The sequence below is a fragment of the Vulpes lagopus genome, chromosome 14 (assembly GCF_018345385.1).
Source record: "Vulpes lagopus strain Blue_001 chromosome 14, ASM1834538v1, whole genome shotgun sequence".
Classification (NCBI taxonomy): domain Eukaryota; kingdom Metazoa; phylum Chordata; class Mammalia; order Carnivora; family Canidae; genus Vulpes; species Vulpes lagopus.
In genome coordinates, this window is record NC_054837.1 from 8153853 (window position 1) to 8177335 (window position 23483).

Consider the following 23483-nt stretch of genomic DNA (forward strand, 5'->3'; position numbering starts at 1 on the left):
GGGAATGGGTGGAGGTGGCCCTGGGTGTCCATGTGCTATGTCCAGAGGGGGCTCAGCTCCCAGGCCCCAGGGGTGTTCGTGCACGTGTCCTCCTAGACTCACTGTGACCTGCTTCTACACAAGGGAGAGGGCTAGCTCCTGGGCGGGCTGCACCGAGTTCCGACGTGGTGTCTGGTCTGCATACAGGTGGGCTCAGCTAGGATTGGGGATGGGCAGGATTCTTGGGGAGCCCCTGAGGTAGCCAGGCGGCCCTGGGGCCAGAGGGCCAGGGTTGCGACTGGGGATTTAGTCAGCTGTGGATTTAGGTAGATGTAAAGCAATTCCACTTCATCACCTGCTGGCTGGGCAGCCAGTAGAAGTGCCAGAGCTGGTCTGAGCCTCCATAAATGAAGCCGAGCAGGATGGGGGAGGTTAGTTCTACTACTCAGTACCACACAGGGACCCCAAGGGGCCAGGGGCCTGAGAGCCCACATCCTGCACTGTGGCAGGGCCCCCTGTCCACCTTTCCCTGGTGCCTGGTTGGTCAGAGATGGGACATGATGGCTGACCAACCGCCCTGGTCCAGTTTCCCAGGACGGCCTCCAGATGGGGGCTCACGTCAGCCTGCGGACATCCCCATGGGGATGCAACACATAACCTCAGCCTGGCCACACGAGCCCGCTGGGCCACAATTAGCATCCAGGGAAGTCGGGAGCATTGGGTGTGGTGCCAGAGCTGAGAGCACAGCAGCAAAGGAGCGGGGAAGCAGTTAAAAAGAAGCACTAAGTTGATCTCTTCTATTTAAACATTTAAATTTTTAATTTCTCTTTTAGCATATTTTAAACATGATACTGGTATATGGGATTATTAATAGCGAGCTGATTGTAGTAAAGAAGTTACATTTCATTCTTAAAAAGCAGGTGAAAGAAACTCAGGAGTCACAAGTGGGTGTGAGTTGTTGAACAGCAGCATCACTCAGGCCTTGCTGCCACCTGGTGACTGCAAACCTCAAGGACAGACTGAATGGACAGCCCAATCCGTTCCAAATGTTCCCACTTCCAGTGTCTACCGCCTATGTCAATGCCAAGGGACCTACTCATGTAAGAAACCCTACTGATTGAAATGCTGGTGGGTGGAGGAAAGCGACCACCTGTCCCGATTTGGTATTTACAAACATATTTTACAGATTTATTGCATGATTTTGCACGGTGAGCTGGCTGCACTTGGTGGGGACCAGTGGTGACAGGCCAGTGTCACTGCACAGAGGGGCCATTGCCAGCAGGCTTTGGCCTCATAGGCCTTAAGGGTGCTACACTGAGGACAGAGCCCAGAACTGCAAAAGCGGGCTGGCAGGAGCACATGTGTTGTGCCCTTCATAGCTAGGCTCGGCAAGGGATCCCAGGGTGGGGTGGCTGGTCACGGCTGTGTTGGGCTGCCTGGGCCCTTGTAGACCACCTTCTCCAGGCCATCCACTCTCTTGGAGTATTCCAGGTACGAGGGGAAGTGTGTGCACTCAAAGCGGTTGTTCCCACGCACATATGCCAGGAATTCTGGTGTTCCTGGGCAGATGACGTTGTCAGCCAGCAGCACTGTCCCTTTCCGTAGCAGGCCACACTCCTGCAGGGGACAGATGGTGGGAAGGGGTGAGGGTGACAGGCGTCCCGCAAGCCAGTCCCACACAGGGAGGATAGGTGTTCATGGCCTGTGCCTGGCCTGGAGTCAGCCACACTCCAGCTCCTGGGATCACCAGGGTCTCCCCGGTGCCTTCCACCTCCTCCCCAGCAGCAAGCACTGCAGGGAAGGGCTGTGCTGAGCATGGGTCTTGCCGCCAGGACGTGGCTCTGTGAGGAAGAACCTTTTGCTCCTCATGAGGTCCTGCATCCCCAGCCCCTGAACAGCATGTGGCAGGCACACAGTAGTTGTTCAGTCATGCCAGCTGGATGAGTAAGTGGAGGAGCCAGTGGAGCCAGGATTCAGGCCACAGGGCCGACTCAAGGCTAGCGGGTCCTCTGGTCACCTGGGGCCAGGAACATGTGACTCTTCCGGGTGAGATACCTGTGCCTCACAGTGCATGACAGCCCTGTGTGCTGTCACTGGAGGTACTAACCGGCCTGACCAGGGTGAGCCTGCAGGGATGGGGGTGGAGGCAGGCCAGACCTCACTACCCAGAAGCCTGCCCCTTGGAGGTTTGCTCTGGACAGCCCCAAACTCTGGCATTTAGACACCCCATCTCTACCAGCACATGGGCCTGGGCTCTGCAGAGGGAAGGAGCAGTAGCTGAACACAGCCAGGACGCTGTGCTGGGAGCAAGACAGCCTAGACCGTAGGAAACAGCAGAATGAAACCTTGAGAGGAAGTGCTTGCTGTGGGAGACACGCAGACCAGGGCAATGTCACCCCAGTTGCCCTGTCCTAACTTCGGAAGCACAGAGCTGCTTTTTCACACAATCATAAAAAGTTAAAAAAAAAAAAAAAAGTAACCTGAAACATCAAAAGCAAAATCAGAGGGACCCCAGGCTTGCCTCACATGGCCGACAGGCCCACATGCGACGGAGCATCTCTAACTGCACCCTCCAGGGATGTGCCCCAGCCCAGAGTCTTACAGGTGTCTCAGATCTCCTGATGGCCATGGTCACTTCCAGCCTGTGGGCTGCAGGGAAGCCAAGGGCCCTCCAGCCAGAGTAGAAAACACAGCTGTGAGGCCACTGAGGCTAGGGACAACCCATGAGCCAGAATTTGAACAGAAAGTACCACTGTGAATCATGGAGCATTTTCTCGTAGGAAAAGAAAGCCCCCTAGCAATCTTGGCTAGAAGGACCTAGAATGGAGAGCTGTCCAGGAGGAGGCACCACGGGCTCAAGCCCCAGAATGGCAGCTCTGGTCTCCAGCGGGAAATGACAAGGTGAGCAGGAGTGGGGCTCCAAGCCTCATGTGTAGGGTCGTGCTGTTCAGGAGCAGGGCGTCCAGAGGCCAGAAAGTTATCGGACACTAAAATCCAGTGACTTGACCACAGAAGAAGGAATGAAAGAAAGGAGCTTTGGGCACGTTTGGAGGGTGCTGGGCCTTCCTAGCTTGAGGAAGTTGGACCAGGAGGAAAAGGCGACAGCTATCCTGCCTCTGCCCAGACATCACACGCCCCCCGACAGAGGACACAGACCCGTGGGGAATTCTGCTCAGAAGCCTACCGCGTCTGAGCAAACCTGCTGTGCTAAGCCCTGCGGGGAGGAAACCGCCTCCAGAGGACCAAGAGCCTGCACTGGAGGTGGTTTTAAACTGTGTCCACAGGGACGCCTGGGGGGCTCAGTGGTTGAGCGTCAGCCTTTGGCTCAGCGCATGATCCCTGGGTCCCAGGATCGAGTCCCGCATTGGGCTCCCTGCAACGAGCCTGCTCCTCCCTCTGCCTGTGTCTCTGCCTCTCTCTCTCTCTCTCTCTGTGTCTCTCATGGATAAATAAAATCTTCAAAAAAAAAAAAAAAAAACTGTATCCACGGTTCCTTTTCCACTGGGTATGCACTGGGCTTAGTGACTCGCTTCTAAAAGGAGACAGAAGCGGCGGCTGTGCCTTCAGAGATGGTCTACAGGGCACCACGGCTGCCAGATTGCTCCTTGTTTGTCTCCCGGCCCCAGCTGTGGGGAAAGCCAGATGCCATGTTGTGAGGACACCCAAGGAGCCCTGTGGAGAGCCCGTGAGACCTGCGGCTGCGGCCTCCTCGGAGCAGCCATGTGATTTCAAATTGCCCCCTGCCCCTGCCAGCCCCTAAGCCCTGACCCGGGGAGGTACAGCCAGGCCCCTGCAGAGCCAGGCTGACCCGGCACCAGGCGAGGGCCGCAGAGCCCAGCTGCATGGCTAAAGTACGTGTGTTTCAAAAGCACAGCCCTTCCCAATTCACGACGTCTTTTCTTTTGAGATAATTAACAGCTTTGAACAAGCAGCACTGAGAAAACGATCAGTTTCCTAGTTACTAAACGGCAATATTTGCTACTTCTCTATAAATGCAGGCCCCTGTAATTATCACATACACCAAAGCTGCTGAAATCCCTCCCTTCCCGGGCAGGCCCAGCTGGGCTGGCTGCCTGGCTCCTGGCCCATGGGTCTCCTTGCCATCCCCTCCTCTGTCCACCTGTCTCAGCAGGTGACCAGTACAACTTCTAGCCCCTGGATCTCCCCTCCTCCACTCACAGAGCTCAGCATGTCTGTGGAGTTTCCGGGTCTCTGCACCATCCTCTCCACAGCCATCCCTTCCCACCCTCTACACGCCCAACAGGGATCTTTTCTGGGACCAGACCTAACCTTGTCCTCACCTGCTTAAAGCCCCCCCTATGCACACCAGTGTGTGGCATTCAAGGCCATCCACGCATGGCTCTGGCCCACTGCCCCAGGTCTGCCCATTCCCAGAATATCCTGTCCCCTCCTAGACCCTAAGCCAGGGCAAGTTCCTTCCTGCTGTGTCCAGGCACCCGGCCCTCCATGCCTGTACTGGAACCACTAGATGCAAGGTCCTGCCCCACCTCCAGCCATGGCTCACCTGCTTAAAGCCCCCCCTATGCACACCAGTGTGTGGCATTCAAGGCCATCCACGCATGGCTCTGGCCCACTGCCCCAGGTCTGCCCATTCCCAGAATATCCTGTCCCCTCCTAGACCCTAAGCCAGGGCAAGTTCCTTCCTGCTGTGTCCAGGCACCCGGCCCTCCATGCCTGTACTGGAACCACTAGATGCAAGGTCCTGCCCCACCTCCAGCCATGGCTCCAGTGGCCATGCCCCCTGTGCTCATGGCAGAGTGGCCAGCCCGTGGGGGAAGTGAGGTGGCTTAGCGTGGAAGAGATAACATGGAATCACAACATGCTAGCTGCCAGGACGGGGACCCCTGGTAGAGGGCCAAACAGCCACTACATGTGACCTTGACCACCCAGGTGGGACAAGGTGGTGATCATCATTAGGGTCTGCGTGTCAGCTCATTAAGGGCCCACCCAGTGCCCCACATGGAGATGGGGCAGCCTCACCGGTCACCACTTGGGGCCAGCCAAGCAGCGGCTCTAAGGGCTAGGACAGGATACGGTGTGAGGACAGGGATGCACGGTAAGGAGCCTCAGGAGGAAAGGGGCAGATGTCCTGTTGGTGCTCACCTCCACCCCCACCCCAGTGCAGGCCACCTAGTGGGCCCGGTTGACTCCTTCTGCCTAGAACCCTCTTCCTCTCATCTCCGTACCACCCCTGCGGCCTCCTCTGGTCCTCTGCACCCCTTGCCCTCTGGTGGGCCTGCACCAGCAGCCAGCACCGAGGCCCATGTGTGCCAGGACAGGGCACAACTTACCTCTAGGAGGAGTGTGTCCGGCAGGTACCGATCCTTCCAGTGGTCAAGGAAGACCATGTCTAGCGTGTCCACATCATGCTTCTTCTTCAGCTCGGGGATGGTGTCCTGGGATGCCCCAGTCAGAATGGTGACCTGGAACGGCACCCTGTCAGTGCCCACGCCCACAGGCCGCCCTGCCTGGACGCCCGCTCGTGTCACCAGTCTTCTTTGGGCTTCTGAGGAGGTAAGTGCCCATTCTATCCCCTTTCCATCCAAAGACAGCCTTAGGAATTTTCTGCCCCGTGGGATGGGGCGGCAAGACCTCGCTCACAGAGCGGCTGGGGGATCCCTGAAACCTGGGCCGGGAGGCAGCACAGGGCCAGGTACAACAGGATAAAGGCGGCCTTGAACCGCACCGGGACAACCCAGGCCCTTCCCCTCGTCCCGGCACCTCAGTGTCCACATCCTTCACCCTGGGGTGGCAACGCACCCTGTCCTGCAGGCCTGCGAAGTCCAGCATCTGCTGGGTGATGGCGGCGAAGTCAGGGTTGAGCTCGATGGTGATCAGGCGGGCCCCGGGCTCCAGCAGGCGGGCCATGCGCACGGCCGAGTAGCCGCAGTAGGCTCCCAGCTCCAGCAGCACTGATGGCCGCTGCTCCCGCACCACTGCATCCAAGATCTGGCCTGCGGGGCGGAGGAGCCGGTGGGCACGGGCCACAGGCGGAGGGAGGAGACCCCCTCCTGGTCCTGGACCTGCCCCTTCCCGACCATCAGCCCCTACCCACACCTGCCTCCCTCATTCCCATCCCCCTCTCCCCCACATCACACTAAACACATCCTCCCAGCTCCCAGGGTCCCTCAGGCCTCTGGGGTTCAGCACACCCTAGTCCCTCTCTTTCACACGGTTCCTGGCTGCCCCCAACCCGTTCTAACCCAGGGCTGCCCTCTACGGAGGCCCCCACCCCACCGAGTGCATGGGCTGCACTCAGGGCCTCCCTGGTTCCCCGGGCTGGGCACTGTCAGAGGGTCCAAGGGGGCTAGACAATGGCCCCAAGGCCCAGGGTGCAGCACAGCACATGCCTGTGCCCCAGGCTAGAGTCCAAAGGTTAAGAGGCAGCCTGGTGCTTGGGCTGAGCAGAACCCGGTGAGCTCTGTCCAGCCTCATGCCCAGCAGGGACGGCCAGGGGGCCCTGCACCTTCACCCGGCTTCGTCAGAAGGCTGACTTTGTGTGGCAAGGAAGGGTCCCGGACAGTGTATCAGACGTCCCTCCCTCCCCTCGAAGACAGCGAGGTGAGGTGGATGTCAGGGTCTCTGCACAGCCTTTGCCCCTGGCCAGGGAGCAGACAGCAGGTGAGTAGCTCAGGCCTCCAGGGCTCCAGGGGAGCCCCCATCCCAACACCCAGAAACAGACTGACCCCAGGCCTCTCCTTTATAGACATGCTGCCCCACCTGAGGTCCCGTTCCCATGCCCCCCACCTGCCGGCCGGGCTGCCCACCTTTCTTGTCACCCACGTTCATGGCCCACTCCTTCTGCGAGCAGTAGGTATCAATGGCCTCCAGCACACTTTGTGGGTCCCTGGCCACCGCGTGCTGGAGCACATGTCGCAGGATGCGCTGCTCCTTCGTGTCCCCCATGAACAGGTTGTGGAGCGGCTGCAGGACCAACTCATTCCAGCCGATAAAAAGTAAGCCCAAGTTCAAATGTCGCAGGCAGAGCAGCACCAGCAGCACCAGGCCCAATGACAAGGCTGCCAACAGCAGGGGTGGGGCTTCTGGCATCTGAGATTGGGCAGGGATGGGGTGGGGTGAGGAGGAGGGGAGAGAAAGGGGAGGGCAGTGGGCTTCAGGGTTGTGTGGCCGGCCAGGAAGCCCTGCAGCCAGCTTGGGAGCGCAAACCCCTTGGCATTAGTGCAGACCTGCCCCTCCCAGCGGATGGGGCCCGCAGTTCAAGTGGCTAGCCGCACATCCCAACTGCCTGGCTCATCTCAATGCCAGGGGAAAGACCTCCTGCACCCAAACAGCCTCCTGCCCCTGAGGCTGCACCCTGGGGCGCACAGAGCACGTGCTGTGTCCCGCCGTCCTGCCTGGGGACCTGCTGGTCACAGTTCTCCCTGGGCGCTTCCCCAGACGGATGTGGGCACACGGGCAGCCCAGCTCCCTTGGGTCCTCACACCAGCATCTAGCAGACTCACGTGGCCCTTTCAGTGACTTTCCAGGTAAAAACACAGGCAGTCCCCAGGCCAGGCACACAGGGCACGGACCTACTCACCACTCCCCTTGGGGACAGCCACATGTGGCACATCTGGCCCTGGATGAGGGCCAGCCCTGGCGCCTGCACCACATGTGAGGGAGATGTGCTAGCAGAATCAGACACCTACAAGGACGGTACAACCTCCTCCTGGCGAGCCACCTTTAGGCAGGTAGCTCAGGACCCAGTCAGATGGGGGCCGTGGGACACACGGGCAAGGCTGGGCCACTCAGCCCTGGACTCCTGGCCTGCACAGAGCAGAGTTCACGATATTCAGGGCAGATGCCTTACAAAATGGGAAAGGACAAAATAAAGAGGACCACGGGCAGCTTCTGTTGGGTGGCTCACAGGTTACTCCCAAGGCCACAGAACCCCAGCAACCACATGGGACCCTGCTCTGCCAGAGGCTCCCATGTGGGAAGGCACATCCGGGAGAGCAGTTATGCTGGGGGACGTGGTGGGGAGAGTGCTGCAGGATGGCTGAAGGCTCCAAGCCCCAACACGCTGGACCATGAGGACATGCTGGTGCTTCGGGGAGCAGGGCAAAGGATGGATGGGAAACTGAGGCTCTGCCCCAGGTGAGTGTGGACCCCAGATTCTGGTGGTTTAGGCCGTATGGCCACTGGACACTGTGTCAGCAAGCCAGAATACACACATGCAGGGGGCCCCGGTCCTTGGCCCACACCTGCTCTTCTGCTCCTTCAGAGCCACCCCCTGAGCTGGCTCTGGCCCTCCATGCTCTGCACCCCTTCTCAGAGCTTGGCAGCAAAGCAGATAACATTAGTGCAGAATTCTTCTACCTTTAGATAATGACCGACAGAAACCATAATCTGAAAATGACCAAGGTCCGGATGGGTGCCTTCCTGGAGGCCAAGCCTTGCCCACGAGGGCGGCACTTCACCCTTCTGTCCTCAGAGTGCAGAAGGCCCCAAAGAAGGTAGTGAAATGTCAGCCTGGGACGCTGGGGACACAGATTACAGCAGGAGGCCTGATGTCCCGAGCAGGTGTGGCAGGTGTCAGCACGGGAGTGTGGCACCCCTGCCTGGGGGGCGCCCGGGGCCCCACTGTGCCAGAGAGAGTGTGACTCAGGTGTTCTGTCTGCGGGAACTCCAGGGACCACACTGGGCAAGGGCCTCCGCGGGGCAGGATCACCACGACCCAGGAGGCAGGTGAAGGGAAAACACGGTGGCGGGGTGGGGAGGTGGGGTGGGGTGGAGCGCACAGCAGGTAAGAGCAGAGTGTCTCTCTTCTGGGGACAGATGACAGGAAACAGTGAGGGGAGGCCCCTGCAGCCTGAAGGAGCTGGAACTTTCTGCTTAGGATTTCCTAACGACACACCAGTGTTGCTTTAGTTATTACTATTGTTTTATTATTACTATGATGAGGTATTACTCATCATAGTGTTGGGTGATGATACAATGGGCCATTCTGTCTTATTCTCCATATTTAAAAAATTATCCCGTAAATGTTGTAAACAGATATCAAAAATAAGAAATAATATTCTACTCTAGGTTACCAATTCTTGCTGGACCCTGGAGACATAAACTATAAATTCCAATCTCCATAATACTTGGGTTGTGATAAAAAAAAATCTGGCTTTGAAATCTCTAATCTCTAGGTCTGTTTACCACTTTGCACAGCACTCTGTTCTCAGGGCTGACAGGAGGGCACAGGGAGGGGCCGCACCTGGGGGGAGGCACTGCTTTCGCTCTGAGTCCTGCTTACCTAACAGACATGCAAACAGAAAGGGCAATGCTGGGACTTTAAACCATTCTGGGAGAGGAGGCATCATCAGGAGGATAAAGGAGATTCAACCCCTGGCCAGGAGGCCAGAGCATGGAAGCCAAGCAGCGCTCTCAGATCCTCTCTGTTTTTGTACATGTTCAAAACAAACCATGAGAGTAAGTTTTTAAGTGGCTGGCCCAGCACAGTTTCAAACATGATTTCCTGACCACACTGAGGGTTGGAGGCAAAGCTTTGGTGCAGGATCCCGGGTCTCCTATCTCTTGTAGCTGTTGACTCAGGACAGTGGTGGCAGCGCAGGGAGAAGCTGCTCGTCGACTTCGGGGTTCGGCTGAAGAGGCTAGGCCTTTATAAGGTTCCACAGATGATACATTTAGTATCATGAGAGCATGAAAGAAATAGAGGGAGACACCAATTAATGGAAAGATATCCCATGTTCATGGACTGGAAAATCTGGTATCGTTAAGATGTCAGTTAGAAAGTCATCTACAGAAATAATGCCATCCCTATCAAAATTCCAACGGCTTTTTTGTAGGAATAGAAAAATCGATCCAAAAGGTCATTTGGAGTCTGAAAAGCCAAAACAATCTTGAGAAAGTATGGAGGACTCATACTTCCTGATTTCAAAACTTACTACAATGCTACCGTAATTAAAACAGTGTGGTACGAGCACAGAGTAAACAAACAGACCAACAGAACAGAACTGAGAGGCCAGAGATAAACCCTCATGTCTATGATCAAATGATTTTTTAACAAGAGAGCCAGGACCACTCAATGGGAAAGAACGGTCTCTCTAATAAATGACAAACATTTCCACGCGCAAAATAATAAAGTTGGACTCTTGACACACCACATACAAAATTAACTCAAAACGGTTCAAAGCCTTGACTTTCAGAACTAAAACTATAAAACTCCCAGAAGAAAACATAGGAGTAAATCTTCATGACCTTGAACTTGGCAAGGGATTCTTAGATATGATACCAAAAGCATAGGCAACAAAAGGAAAAGAAATTCAATTTCATTACAATTAAAAGCATCAAAGGACATTATCAAAAGAACCAAAGGGTAACCCATGGAATGGGAGAAAATATTTGCAAATCATCTATCTGATGAAGGTTTAATATCTTGAATACATAGTGGTGCCTGTGTGGCTCAGTCAGTTGAGCATCTGACTCTTGGTTTCAGCTCAGATCATGGGATGGGGCCCTCCCTTCCCCACCCTCAGGCTCTGTGCTCAGCGGGGAGTCTGTTTTGTGATTCTGTCTCTCCCTCTGCCCCTCTTCCCGCTCCTGGGCCTGCACTCTCCCTGTCTCTCTCTCTCAAAAAACAAACAAACAAACAAAAAAAAGATCTTGAATATATAAAGAATTCCTACCTTGCTGCACTCTCCCTGTCTCTCTCTCTCAAAAAACAAACAAACAAACAAACAAAAAAAAGATCTTGAATATATAAAGAATTCCTACCTTGCAACAACACGACAAAAAGATAAACAACCTAATTAGAAAACGGGCACAGGACTTGAAGAGACATTTCTCCAAAGATCTACAAATGACCAATAAGCATATGGGAAGATGCCCAACATCATTAGTCATTATGGAAATGCAAATTGAAACTACCCGAGATACCACTTTATACCCATTAGGATGGCTATTTAAAAAAAATTGTACAAAAAAAAAATTGTACATATTAAAGAACAAATGTTGATGAGGTTGTGGGAAAACCGGAACTCTTGTGCACTGCTGACAGCAATGTAAAACGGTGCAGCTGCTGTGGAAAACAGTTTGGTGGTTTCTCAAAAAGTTAAATATAGAATGACCATATGACCAGCAATTCCCACTCCTGGATGTGTCCTCAAGAGCTGAAAGCAGAGACTTGAACGGAAACCAGTGCACCAGAGTTCACAGCAGCATTACTCACAACAGCCAGAAGGCACAAACAGCCTGTCCCTCAGCAGATGGATACGATGTATCCATACAACTGATCGCACTTAGTCACTCAAGTGAACGGATTCAGGTTATGGCGCAGATGCACCTTGGAAGACATTGTGCCATGTAAAAAAAGGCACAAAAAGATTGATACCATATGATTCCACTTACAGGAAATATGTAGGGTAGGCAAATCCAGAGAAAGAAAGTAGAAGAGAACCTGCTGGGGGCTGGCAGGGAGAATGGGGAACTAGTGCTGAATGGCTACGGTATTTGTTTGGGGGATGAGAAAGTTCCGGAAATAGTGACAATGGTTACACAACACTGTGAACGTACTTAATGCCACTGAATGAAATGGTTAAAATGACAAATCTTAATTTATGTGTCTTTTTTTAAAATTTTGTTTTTAAGTAATCTCTGCACCCAACCTAGGGTTCGAACTCACAACCCTGAGATGAAGAGTTGCACACTCGAGACTGAGCCGGCCAGGTGCCCCTAACATAAGTGTGTTTTACTACAGGAAAAAGAACACAGTGGGAAACAAACAGAACGGGCAACCCTGTTTCTGGCCCTCCCTGTTCCACAAAAGGGAAAAGAGACACAGCATTCCCCATAAGGGAGCAGGATCCAGATAACCAATGGCTGCTCCCATCTCCGGGGGTCCGGGACGCTCAGGAGCCTGCCTCTGTGGGGTGGCGGGCAGGGCAGGGGTGCAGCGTGGACACCTAGGAGGGACACCTGCCTCCACACTCATGGTCCTTCTTAGAGGCGGCAGAAGGGGCCTTCCTGTCTCGGCAGCTTCCTTCCCAGGCCTACGGCGTACGGCTGGCCTCCATCTCTTCACGGACCTCCTTCCCCACATGACAAAAGTAACAGCCCAGCCCACACCTTCCTTATCATAAGCCCGTTCTTCAGTATCCCCTGCAGCCACAAGACAAGAACCTCTATCAACTCTGATCATGGTTCATTGCCTTCCAGACCCAAAGGGAGGCATCAAGATGCTTGGCAGCTGGGCCAAGGCACCCAGCCACCCTGGAATCAAGGTGCGGACAGGCAGGTGGGCCACTGACACCCAGAGCCATTGGTCCTAGGACCTTCAATTTCATGATCTTTTGTGACAAGAGTGCTTCCTCCCATCCTGCCTGCCACATAGTACAACTTCACCAAGGCCTGGCCCCCCCACGTGTGTGGGGGTGCTCCCCTTCCTTGCCCACTCAGCTCTGAAGCTCCAGCCCTGTGGGATGGGCAGCTTGACGGTGCTTCTGTCTCTCTGCTTCGTAGTCAGATAGTCTATCCCCTTTGTCGGCTGGTCAGTATTCTTTTATGCATTTAGCATATCCTAGATGACACTTTTTTCTTTAAAGGCAATGAAAACGTTTTTCATAAATTTATTGCAAGCAATCATCAGTGGATGAGTTACTGAGACTCTTAAAGATTCTGTAAAAGATGAATCAATCGTGTGACAGCATTCCTAGGCTCATTTAAAAAACCCGTGAAAAAGAGATATGCCGTTGGTCCCTTTGCGAGGATCTGAATCTGCTATTGTGCCCACATTTTCATCACCTCCTTCTGAAGAGCAAGTCTCTGCCCGCGCCCCTTCTGGAAAGTAGGGAGATGGCACTTGCACCTCGGGCTCCAGGACCAACATGAGGAACGTCCAGGCCTGAGGGAACTGAGGCCACTTCCCTGACCAAGAGCTGTGGGGCTGAGCATTCCAGCTCCCCCAGTCACATCTCACTCTGTCTTGGATCCTCTCTGGCTGTTAGGCTCATGCCCTAGAAGCAGGGCCGGCTGTAAAGGCTCTGAATGGAGGGCAGGCCTCAGAGTGCATAGAACATTCTGGAGGCAAAACAGGCAGGCTCGCCAGGATCCTTGTGGGGAGGAAAGAAAAGACAGGGATGGAGTGGGCCAGGAGATGCCTGCCAGGGTGAGCATCCAGGGAGGGATGGTTGGCCACCTGCCCCACAGGCCAGCCCCACAAGGACAAAGCCCAAGGTTCCGCTCTGCCTGGGAACTGGGACACTTCTGGCAGCCCATGGCCACTATCAGCACAGCCCCAGCAACTGTCTGTTTGGAGCTCTGCACTGATGTGCGAACTGAATGAGGACTCCCCATTCGCCTCCTCAAAGGCTGGATGGCAGCCCTTTGTCCCATCTCTGGTCTGCTGCTCATTTAGGGCACCTGGTGGTGATTCCAACTCCTGATCCAGTGCTCCCCACAAATGTCCTTTACGGCAGTAAGGGCAGATTTTGATTCTGTGATTCTGAATGTACTCTCAGAGGCTAGGGGAGAGGCCAGGCTTCCAAAAGGTGGGTCCTGGGCTGGAAGTACTTCCTGGCTTCTGGGGAGGCCTTTTGTCTCTCTGCTTGATCCTGCTCCTCTCATGGGAGCCTCCCAGTTGACCAGAACCCCCTTCTTGCACCCGTGCTGACAATGTGCCACCATGCTGATGATTCTGTCCACTTCCTTTCCGACTAGCATGACTTCACTAAGGATAATTTGGAATGGCGTCCATGGAAAACTGTAGATCTCCCCAAAGTGGCTCCTGAGACCTCTCCTTTCCATCCCCTCCATGCCTCCTTCCACCCTTACCACCTTTGCTCCTACTCCAGGTTCCTTGTACCCTCTGATATAACCCCTGCAAGCCCCTACCTCCTCCTCCCCATCCACCTGCCAGAGTTTCCCCTGCCCTCCAGCCACTCAACTCCCATAGCCACTGGCATGCAGAACCACCCCCTGCCCCACTGGAGGCTCTCAAAGACTTGGGGCCCCCAAAAGTAACCACCTGAAGTTGAAAAAGAAAAAAAAAAGCCACCTGGAAACACATTTAGTCCACGGCCTCCGTAAGATTATATATCAGGGCAAAAGAGTCTTAAACACCTCCTCCATGAACACTGGTGAAAAGGTTTAGCCCTCATATTGAATAGGTTACTAACCTGTGCCCTCTGCCAGAAACATAATTTGGATAAAAATATAAAATGAAACCAACAAGGTCCAACTCTTTTACATCAACTAGTGAATTTTATATAATTGTGTTTATGCCTGATGCCTGGCTAAAAGTTTTAAATGAAAACCAGAAGATCTTACTTGCATCTGTGCGTGCATGCGTGTGCATGTTTGTGTGTGGTATTTCTCTACCTCCAGATGGTGTTACCAAATTAATGTATAAAATCCCTTAAAATAGTTCTATCTTTATCTAATTGGCTTAGAGACAAATAAGCATTTAAATAAATTAAATCTTCCCCAAACTCCTAGAAATACAAGAACCAATTCAACTGTTTTTCAAGTTTACATAATTTGGGTAATCTTTGGTAAATAAGACTAGCTTAATAGTATTGATTTAATGAGACAGGTATATCTTTAAGTGTTATCAATACATATACTACAAATGTACATTTTTATTCTACTTTGGATTACTAGTCAAGTAAGGTAATATGTTTAGGATTGTACAAATGATAAATCTGATTTTCATCAAACTGAGTTCCTATTCTTTTTTTAAGATTTATTTATTTGTTTATTTATTTATTTGAGAGAGAGAGAGTGCACAGGGGTGAGGAGAGGCAGAGTGAAAGGGAGAAAGAAAGTGAATCTCAAGCAGACTCCCCACTGAGGTAGGAGCCCAATTGTAGGGTGATTCCGACCGTAAGATCATGACCTGAGTCAAAATCAAGAACCCATTCATCCAACCGAGCCACCCAGGCGCCCCTCAAGAATCATTGCATTTTATATATCTGCCTTGGGGCATCCAGCAGGCTCAGTTGGTAGAGCACGTGACTCTTGATCTTAGGGTCATGAGTTCGAGCCCCATGTTATGGGTAGAGATTACTTAAAACATACATGTATATACACATCTGCTTCTAAAAACTGTCTCCAAAATCTTTCTGACAATTTGCAACCTTAGAGTTATGCCAAGTTAAGTCAAATAATAGCTATTCATTAGATATGTAAATAATTTTTACATAAGATAAAGCACTAATAATGAACGAATAACATTCATTTTTTTTTTTTAATTTTTATTTATTTATGATAGGCACACAGTGAGAGAGAGAGAGGCAGAGACACAGGCAGAGGGAGAAGCAGGCTCCATGCACCGGGAGCCCGATGTGGGATTCGATCCCGGGTCTCCAGGATCGTGCCCTGGGCCAAAGGCAGGCGCCAAACCGCTGCGCCACCCAGGGATCCCATAACATTCATTATTAATTATAGTTTAAGTTTTGGGGTGCTTCAGTGACTCAGCTGGTTAAGTATCTGCCTTCGGCTCAGATCATGATCTCAGAGTCCTGGGACTTCCTGCTCAGCCCAGAGCCTGCTTCTCCTCAACCTTCTGCCCCTTCTCCCTTTCCTCCATGCTGCTCCTGCTTGCTGTCTCTTACTCTCTCAATAAAATCTTTTTTAAAAAAATTATACTTCAGGTTTTATACTTTTAGTTTCTTATTTTTATATGACACAGATAGGCTGGGGCGTCTGGGTGGCTTAGTCAGTAAGCATTCGTTCAACTCTTGATCTCAGCCTGCTTCTCCTTCTGCTCCTCCCTCTTGCTCATACTTTCACCTGCACTCTATCTCAAATAAATAAATAAATAAATAAATAAATAAATAAATAAATAAATAAATAAATCTTAAAAAAAAAAACTTGTACTATTCAGAGTATATACCTCTATAGATTTATGACATGGCATATTCATAAATTTGCTAATCTGTAACAGAATATTGGTGTATGACTGATGAGTCACAATTATCTACTTCCTAATTTCCTCTGTAAAATAAAGGTTGTGAATGGCTAATAATGATAATCAGTATATGAAAACAGTACTAGAAACAATAAGAGCAAAGGGAAACAACTTTGTACACAAAGAATGTGAGGAAAATAGCATGTGTTTCACATGGCAAGTATGCAAAGAATGTAGATTTGTTTTTGTTAAGGAAAGGATAGTAATTTTATCCCAAAATTACATTTTCAAAAAAGGGAAAGTACAGGACAAGAACCTGAATGGATGTAGGAAGTTGTAGGTAAAAGGAATTTTATGTTGCGAGGTCAAAGCTGGCTAAGACTAAATGGATTTATATATAAAGTTTTTGAAATGAGCTTCATTATCAATAACATACTAATGCAAAACTGGAGTTTGGTTTTCTCTCGGCTAAACAACAAAGCTTCTTGGATTACTGCTCTGCTTTTAACAAGAGATTACGAAAGGTTTGTCTTTACTCTTTGAGTAATCTTTACCAATCTTCACCTTTTGTGGAAACAAAGATTCTCTATTATCAAAATAGTTTGTGTTTCATGTTGTCATTACCATGTCCTTGATTACATAAGAGAATCTAGTCTTCCCACTGTCAAAAGAGCCAATTTTTTTTTTAAAGAATCATGTTTTCTCCTATATTTATTTATGAATTCTTTTATTGTCACTTAGGTTAAGTAAATAACCAAAATTTTTTTTCTTTTTTATTTTTATTTTTTTATTTTTATTTATTTTTATTTATTTTTTCAAAATTTTTTTTCAAAGTGACCTGGGATCCTATTTGTTAAGTGTTCAAACCTTTCAATATTTTTGACAACTCTGCCTTCTCCAAATTAAAACCTAAATGAAGTATCTTCTTGATTTCAGACTGCCTTTGGGATTTCCCAGAGGGTCTCTGGAAGATCTCAAAGGGTTTGTTCTTTCACCTTGTAAAAGAGAGGAGTTAAACTAATTAGTTTTAACTGACATGTTGAATTTCACGAAAGCCATTGTCAAATAAGCCATGCTGCCTAACCTTCCAAAAGTTGTATTTGTATCATTCCCGTTAATATTTTATTTTATTATTTTTTAAAGGTTTTGAGAGAGAGAGAGAGAGAGCACGCATGAGAGTGAGCATGAGTAGGGGGAGGGGCAGAGGGAGATGTAGACTCCCCGCTAAGCACAGAGCCAGATGACCTTCGGAAAATGACCCATGCCCACAGCAGATATTAACTGACCGAGCCACCCAGGCACCTCACCAGTTAATATTTTAAGTGGTGTGTGTTATAGAAACAACTAAGTTTCCTTGTCAATTGTGTTATTTTTATAGGGGACTCCCACCAAATCTTTAACCCCTGGCAGTCTTTGTCACCCACAGATAGTGTTTGTTTCTCTCTGATTCTTCTCCAAAAGCAATTTGCAATCAGCTACAGGCCAGAGTGCTTCATCTTCAACAGAAAGGGACTGTCTCTGAAACCCAGGGGAAGGGCTATGACAGGTGTCTGGTGTACAGATTTCCAAAGGCCTCGTTTCAATAACTCTGAGACCATATCATGGGACTGAGTAAGGTGCTCCAGAACTCTAGTGGAGAAACCAATGTGCTCGCGAAACTAACTGAGCAGGAAAAAAATTACATGGAACGGAGTGAAGTGATAAAAGATTATTATAATTTCATATGGCTTTTGTCTGGAATATTCTTGGCTGGTTAGTGTTCTATTTTCTGGATATTAAAAAGAACACACATACACTCTTTCTTTTTTCTCTTAAGCTATCTATGAGTCATACAACTCTAGCAAGTTATACTTTTGTAAATGAAATTGAAGCATTTATCTTCCTCTCCCTGTTTGATTCCTCTAAAAATTGGAAACTATTGTTGAGTATTCTTGGCAATACTTGAATTTTCATGGCAATATAGTTATCTGTATAGGTTCGATAAGAATCTGCTCTCTTTGCAATAGGACATAATTTTAAAACGTTGGTTATATAACCAAGGAACGTCATACTTGAAAATGATGCATGGAATCAGACATGACCAGACAGACAGTTTGGAGGAACTGCAATAGACTTTACAAGGAGCAATGATTACAAAGCCCTCTTGAAAAAACCAGCCTGGTACTTGGCTTACACAGGTTCCCAGTCTTTTTATAGGTAAGGAAGGTCACATCCTGGCAGAGCCAGGAACCCTGATATTTGGGGGACCCTGAGAAGGGAGGCATTCACCCAAATCTGTAAGTGAATAATGACGGCAAATTCTTGCTTTGGCTTCTTAGCCTTAAAAGGCTTTTAAATTTTTAATCTGGGATTCCCCATAAAAAGTTCCACGAGATAAATTTAACATGGCCTTTGTGGTCAATTGCCATTTTTGCTGCACTTCTGTAAATAAACAGGCCAAATTTAATGAGACCAGAATTATTTTGTAAACAAGAATAATCTTCCTTTGATTATCTTTTTTTAAAAAAAGATTTGAGAGTGTGTCAGTGGGCATGAGTGGGGGGGGGGGGGGTGCAGAGGAAGAGATGGAGAGAAAGAGGGTGGGGAGAGAGAGTGAGAGCTGCTGAGCATTGAGCCCGGCGGCAGATTCAATCCCATGACTCTGAGATCATGACCTGAGCAAACATTCAGAGTTGGACTTTTAACTGTCTGAGCCACTCAGGCGTCCCTTACTTTGGTTATCTTTGATCAAAAAGGGAAATGGCTCTAGAGGGAAATGTTGTATCTCAATGGGGGAAAATAATATACTGATGCCAATCCTGTTTACTGTGTCTGAGGTCTTCCTATACTACCTGTAACCCGGACTGCAGTCCTGCTGTCTCACACATTTTGTCAGCCCTTACCAAACCCTCAGTTTCTTTCAGTATTTGGTCATTGCTCTCCAAATTGATGTTTTCCAATTTTTCCTCCTTCCCTCTTGACTTGGCATCACTGAGGACTAAAACCTGACTACCCAGGGCCTTCCTGGGACCCGGACGTCTTTTGCTGCCCCCTTTTCTCCAGGAACTGAAAAAGGACTGCATGTGGAAACACGCATACAACTTGATATAGCTCGTCACCACAACAGATTGTGTGTGCCTGCTTCCATTTCTGGAGCTGCAGCTGCATGGGCCACTCAAAAAGTCCACGGGAACTCCCGTATCTTCCATGCTCTGTTTGGGAAAACAACCCTGACTGTGACACTGATGTCTATACTATCACCACAAACACTCAAACTACAGACTGGGAAATCTACTGGATTGCCACGACGGTCCTCATTCCACAATCTAGAGATGTTTACGAGTCAATGTCTAAACTCGTCCCAACTGGCCACTCCTCAGAATTAAAAACCAGGTTTACATTCAGTTCTGACCATCAATCTCTGCTTTTCTTTCTGTTTCCATAGAAACGTCCCTCAGTAAATCCCTGATCACTGGCATCATCCAGCAAATATCCTCTACTACCAAATCCCAACAGATGGTTCAACAAAAGGGGATCAAATGGGAAACAGGCTTATCAGCAGAAAGAACGTATCTTCTTTCCTTCAACAAGAGGGAGGCCTGCCCAAGACTCTCCCCTTGACCAAACTCTATCCAGACTCCTCCGAACCTTCAGAATTCTCAATCAGGCCTCAACCTTGGCTTATAAAGATTTGAACAAACACTACATAGTGTCTAACAGCTCAAGACTGCATCCTCAGCTCCCTTAAGGCATATGACAGAGAAACTCAAGGCTTCCAAAAGAAGTGTCTGTGTCAGTCACCACCTGAGGACCCGTAGAAGCAGGGAAGCCTAACTTCCACAAGCATCACTTAGCACTGTCCAGATGGATGTCACACGGGCTGCTGCCTCTTCCCACTTCTTGTAATCTCTCACTTCCTTGTTTACTCAAGTCCCGCCATTCCCATCCACCCCCCACATGCACTCTCCCTTTAAAAGACCCAGAGCCTCTGAACAAATCTGAATGGACCTCAGCTGTTTCCCCTTCTGTTGGTAAATACCGAATAAAGTCTGTCCTCACCACTGTAACTAGCGTCCAGCTGTGTTCATCTATGGCCACCCTCTCCTCACCAGGCCTGGCACTGCTCCAGAGGGCTTCTGGGAGTTGGGAGGCAGCAGGCAGTCGGGAAAGCTCAGCCCCAAGCAATAGCTCAAGAAAAGTTCCTGACTTATAACCTGAAAGGCTGGTATGTCAGGTCCGTTCTGGGGTAACTTCCTTTTTCTCAACATTCTCATGTGGGGATGAGGCCACACCACCCAAAGACCAGTCCTTTGGGGTGTTGGGCTCTGGTCATTTCCTTTCTGGTGCGGCAGCCATTCCCCCTGAACAGAAAAATCCTAGGGGAACCCCAAGGCCTCCAGGGAAAAACTTGTTGGAAAGATTACTGAGCCTTTCTGGGCCTGGATGCCCACAATTCTCCCACTCCCAAGGATCTGATCCCTGCCTCCCTTGGTGAGTCAGGCCCTGACTCCCAAAGCCCATCAAGTCAAGGCCCTCCTCCAGAGACAGGCCCCACCTTGGAGTATGGATCCCTACAAGAGGCTGGATCCCCTATCCCCACCCTGGATCTTCCCTCCAACACAGATCTTCCCCTCCCTCAACCCAGTCTGGTATCCTAGCCCCTTCTTTTCTGCCCACAGACTCCCACCCAAGGTCGGATCCTTTCACACGGATTTTAATTTCCCATCTCGCACCCAGAGCTCCTCACCCCAGGACAGATCCCAAGATCCCGCACCCCAGATCAGATCCCCCCGCCCCCAGGTCCACAGACCCCCGCCCAGGGTCAGACCCATTCCAGGTCAGGAGACCCCCCCCCCAAGGTCAGACCCATTCCAGGTCAGGAGACCCCCCCCCCCAAGGTCAGACCCATTCCAGGTCAGGAGTCCCCCCCCCCCCAAGGTCAGACCCATTCCAGGTCAGGAGACACCCCCCCCCCAAGGTCAGACCCATTCCAGGTCAGGAGACCCCCCACCCCCAGGGTCAGACCCATTCCAGGTCAGGAGACCCCCACCCCCAGGGTCAGACCCATTCCAGGTCAGGAGACCCCCACCCCCAGGGTCAGACCCATTCCAGGTCAGGAGACCCCCCCCAAGGTCAGACCCATTCCAGGTCAGGAGACCCCCACCCCCAGGGTCAGACCCATTCCAGGTCAGGAGACCCCCCCCCAAGGTCAGACCCATTCCAGGTCAGGAGACCCCCCCCCCAAGGTCAGACCCATTCCAGGTCAGGAGACCCCCCCCCAAGGTCAGACCCATTCCAGGTCAGGAGACCCCCACCCCCAGGGTCAGACCCATTCCAGGTCAGGAGACCCCCCCCCCCAAGGTCAGACCCATTCCAGGTCAGGAGACCCCCACCCCCAGGGTCAGACCCATTCCAGGTCAGGAGACCCCCACCCCCAGGGTCAGACCCATTCCAGGTCAGGAGACCCCCCCCCAAGGTCAGACCCATTCCAGGTCAGGAGACCCCCACCCCCAGGGTCAGACCCATTCCAGGTCAGGAGACCCCCACCCCCAGGGTCAGACCCATTCCAGGTCAGGAGACCCCCACCCCCAGGGTCAGACCCATTCCAGGTCAGGAGACCCCCACCCCCAGGGTCAGACCCATTCCAGGTCAGGAGACCCCCACCCCCAGGGTCAGACCCATTCCAGGTCAGGAGACCCCCCCCCAAGGTCAGACCCATTCCAGGTCAGGAGACCCCCACCCCCAGGGTCAGACCCATTCCAGGTCAGGAGACCCCCACCCCCAGGGTCAGACCCATTCCAGGTCAGGAGACCCCCCCCCAAGGTCAGACCCATTCCAGGTCAGGAGACCCCCCCCCCAAGGTCAGACCCATTCCAGGTCAGGAGACCCCCACCCCCAGGGTCAGACCCATTCCAGGTCAGGAGACCACCACCGCCAGGGTCAGACCCATTCCAGGTCAGGAGACCACCACCGCCAATCAGATCCACCCTAGGTCCGCAGACCCCCGCCCCGGGTCAGACACCCCGCGGGCCCGCAGACCCTCACCGGAGTCAGACCTGCTCCAGGTCCGCACAGCCCGCCCCGGGTCCCCGCCCCCCCGCCCGGGGTCCGCACACCCCGCCCCGGGTCCCCCCAACTCCGGGTCCGCACACCCCGCCCCGGGTCCCCCCCGCCCCGGGTCCGCACACCCCGCCCCGGGTCCCCCCCACTCCGGGTCCGCACAGCCCGCCCCGGGTCCCCCCCGCCCCGGGTCCGCACACCCCGCCCCGGGTCCCCGCCCCCCCGCCCCGGGTCCGCACACCCCGCCCCGGGTCCCCCCCACTCCGGGTCCGCACACCCCGCCCCGGGTCCCCCCCACTCCGGGTCCGCACACCCCGCCCCGGGTCCCCCCCGCCCCGGGTCCGCACACCCCGCCCCGGGTCCCCCCCGCCCCGGGTCCGCACACCCCGCCCCGGGTCCCCCCCACTCCGGGTCCGCACAGCCCGCCCCGGGTCCCCCCCACTCCGGGTCCGCACACCCCGCCCCGGGTCCCCCCCACTCCGGGTCCGCACACCCCGCCCCGGGTCCCCCCCGCCCCGGGTCCGCACACCCCGCCCCGGGTCCCCCCCACTCCGGGTCCGCACACCCCGCCCCGGGTCCCCCCCACTCCGGGTCCGCACACCCCGCCCCGGGTCCCCCCCACTCCGGGTCCGCACACCCCGCCCCGGGTCCCCCCCGCCCCGGGTCCGCACACCCCGCCCCGGGTCCCCCCCGCCCCGGGTCCGCACACCCCGCCCCGGGTCCCCCCCACTCCGGGTCCGCACACCCCGCCCCGGGTCCCCCCCGCCCCGGGTCCGCACACCCCGCCCCGGGTCCCCCCCGCCCCGGGTCCGCACACCCCGCCCCGGGTCCCCCCCACCCCGGGTCCGCACACCCCGCCCCGGGTCCCCCCCGCTCCGGGTCCGCACACCCCGCCCCGGGTCCCCCCCGCCCCGGGTCCGCACACCCCGCCCCGGGTCCCCCCCACTCCGGGTCCGCACACCCCGCCCCGGGTCCCCCCCACTCCGGGTCCGCACACCCCGCCCCGGGTCCCCCCCGCCCCGGGTCCGCACACCCCGCCCCGGGTCCCCCCCACTCCGGGTCCGCACACCCCGCCCCGGGTCCCCCCCGCCCCGGGTCCGCACACCCCGCCCCGGGTCCCCCCCGCGCCCCCCGCGCTCCCGCCGACCCCCGCCGGGCCCCCCGCCCCCGGCCGCAGCCGCGCCTCACCTCACCTCGCCTGGAGGCGTCCCGGGCGGGCGGCGGCGGCGCAGGCAGCGCGGAGGGCAGCCCCGGACGCCCTGAGGCCCGGCTCCGCGATGGCGGCGATGGCGGCTGCGCTGCGCGGGCCCGGCGGGCGCTTCCGGTGGCGGCCTCGGGCGGCGGCCGGCGGGACCCGGGGCGCGGCAGGTACCGCGGCGGGAGGGGCGCGGCGGGGGCCACGCGCAGCAGGTGCTCAACGCGCGCCCGCACGGCCAGTCCCCGGGGAGGCGGGGCAGTGCCCGCTGGCCCTGCTGGAGCCACCGACGGGCACCAACCGAGCCGGGCCGGGCCGGGCCCCGCGACAGCAGCCCCGCGGCGGTGGTGCCGGGGCGGAACAGGGCCCGGGCACGCCCCGCGGGGCGGGCGG

General features: G+C 53.6%; 2 protein-coding genes across 6 annotated transcripts in view; one reads left to right on the forward strand and one right to left on the reverse strand.

Moving 5' to 3' along the window:
• Nucleotides 1–774: 774 nt before the first annotated feature.
• Nucleotides 775–23218, reverse strand: COMT (catechol-O-methyltransferase). 2 transcript variants are annotated; one of them, XM_041729092.1, is made up of 5 exons: nt 23089–23218; nt 6768–7050; nt 5761–5954; nt 5292–5423; nt 775–1596 (listed from the first exon to the last, which is right to left on the reverse strand). In XM_041729092.1, exons 2-5 carry the CDS (start codon nt 7048–7050, stop codon nt 1396–1398), a joined length of 810 nt encoding a protein of 269 aa, XP_041585026.1. In that variant the 5' UTR covers nt 23089–23218; the 3' UTR covers nt 775–1395. The 2 variants fall into 2 exon arrangements, with proteins under 2 accessions (XP_041585026.1, XP_041585025.1); XM_041729091.1 differs by having other exon boundaries at nt 23084–23213.
• The window catches only part of TXNRD2 (thioredoxin reductase 2), a 49633-nt gene continuing 49322 nt past the window's right edge, over nt 23173–23483 (forward strand). For all 4 annotated transcript variants that reach the window (XM_041729081.1, XM_041729082.1, XM_041729086.1 and 1 more), the window contains exon 1: nt 23173–23263. In XM_041729081.1, the coding sequence (XP_041585015.1) occupies nt 23173–23263 (91 nt within the window). The remainder of the gene's footprint in view (nt 23264–23483) is intronic.